General features: G+C 58.5%; 1 protein-coding gene across 1 annotated transcript in view; it reads right to left on the reverse strand.

The window, feature by feature from the left end:
• LOC105809235 (aurora kinase C-like) overlaps positions 1-1,024 on the reverse strand; it is a 26,397-nt gene extending 25,373 nt beyond the window's left edge. The window contains exons 1-3 of the mRNA XM_012642991.1: positions 965-1,024; positions 590-804; positions 72-210 (exon numbers count right to left, since the gene is read on the reverse strand). Coding sequence (XP_012498445.1) covers positions 72-210; positions 590-804; positions 965-1,024 — 414 coding nt within the window. The remainder of the gene's footprint in view (positions 1-71; positions 211-589; positions 805-964) is intronic.
• Positions 1,025-1,406: the final 382 nt, after the last annotated feature.

Consider the following 1,406-nt stretch of genomic DNA (forward strand, 5'->3'; position numbering starts at 1 on the left):
GACAGCCACAAACAGACCCCTCACCAGCCCACAGTAAACTCATAGACCCAGGGCCTCCAGCACCCCCTCACCGTGGCTGTTCGCTGCTCATCGAATTTCTGGTTTTTCTGCAGCTCCTTGTAGAGCTCACCCTTTGGAGCATATTCCAGAATCAGGTATATCCGGCGAGCATCATGGAAGTAATTGTACAGCCTTACGATATTGGGGTGTCTGAAGGAAGGATGGAAGAAGGGTCACAGTTTTCCCTGAGGCCCAACACATGATGCTATCATCAGTGATTGGTCACACAGTGGCAGTTGTGCTGGGACCAAAATAATAACAGCTCAGTCTGGGAGTGAGTGAAGGGAGAACAGGGGACAGGCATCAAGATTTGGTGCCTGCCACACAGAGGGAGATTTACGTGGCGTAACTGGAATGAACAGAGAAAAATCTTAATGATAGAAGCAAAGGGCTTTCTTGGGGGTAGCATGGGGGGGCGTGTAGAATTTGACGCTAACAAATGCTGGGTTCGGACGTCAGAGATGGAAGAGGAAACCAGGAGAACGAGTAAAGACCCAGTGCGCGAGTCTCATGCCGAGGCTGTCCTTACTGTAGATGCCACTGGATTCTAATTTCCCTGCGTAGCTGGTGCTCCAGTCCTTCCTTCTCTATCTGGGACTTGAAAAGAACCTTCAGGGCCACAGTAAAATGGTTTTCCTTGAGGCGAGCCAGGTACACATTCCCAAATTTCCCCTTGCCCAGAGGAGGCCCGATTTCAAAGTCATCGATTGTGAAGAGCCGCCTAACGAGAGAATAGAGCCTCAGCTCGGGAGGTGGGGCGGGAGGAAGAAAAGTCAGGATCCCGAATGCTCCTCTTCCTCTTTCACTCTCTCCTCCCTCTGCCGCCTGCCCTTCTCCCGGGCCCAGCCTGGGTGTGTCGTCGTCGTCGGTCCAACGGGCCAAGGAGCCCGCACTCTATCCTCACGCCCGGCTCGGTGTTCATCCGCGGATCCCACTCCCTCCTCACGCCCAGCTCCGTGTTCATCCGCAGTTCCACCTCCCTCCTCGCGCCCGGCTCGGTCTTCGTCCCGGAGTCCCACCTCCCTCCTTGCGCCCGGCTCGGTGTTCGCCCCGCGGTCCCACCTCCCTCCTGACGCCCGGCTCGGTGTTCGTCCCCCGGTCCCACCTCCCTCCTCACGCCCGGCTCGGTGTTCGTCCCCCGGTCCCACCTCCCTCCTCACGCCCGGCTCGGTGTTCGTCCCCCGGTCCCACCGCCGCCCTTCTCCACCGTGAGCGGAAGGCACGCACCTGGCCGGGCTGCTGGGCCGCGAGGTTGCCGGGCCTTCTGCACCTACGGAAAGGAAGGGAGGAAGATGGGGACGGGGACAGAAGGGGAGGGCGGAGAGGGACAGATGTCCACACGTTCT

The sequence above is a fragment of the Propithecus coquereli genome, unplaced genomic scaffold, assembly GCF_000956105.1.
Source record: "Propithecus coquereli isolate 6110/MARCELLA unplaced genomic scaffold, Pcoq_1.0 Scaffold193, whole genome shotgun sequence".
In the NCBI taxonomy this organism is placed as follows: domain Eukaryota; kingdom Metazoa; phylum Chordata; class Mammalia; order Primates; family Indriidae; genus Propithecus; species Propithecus coquereli.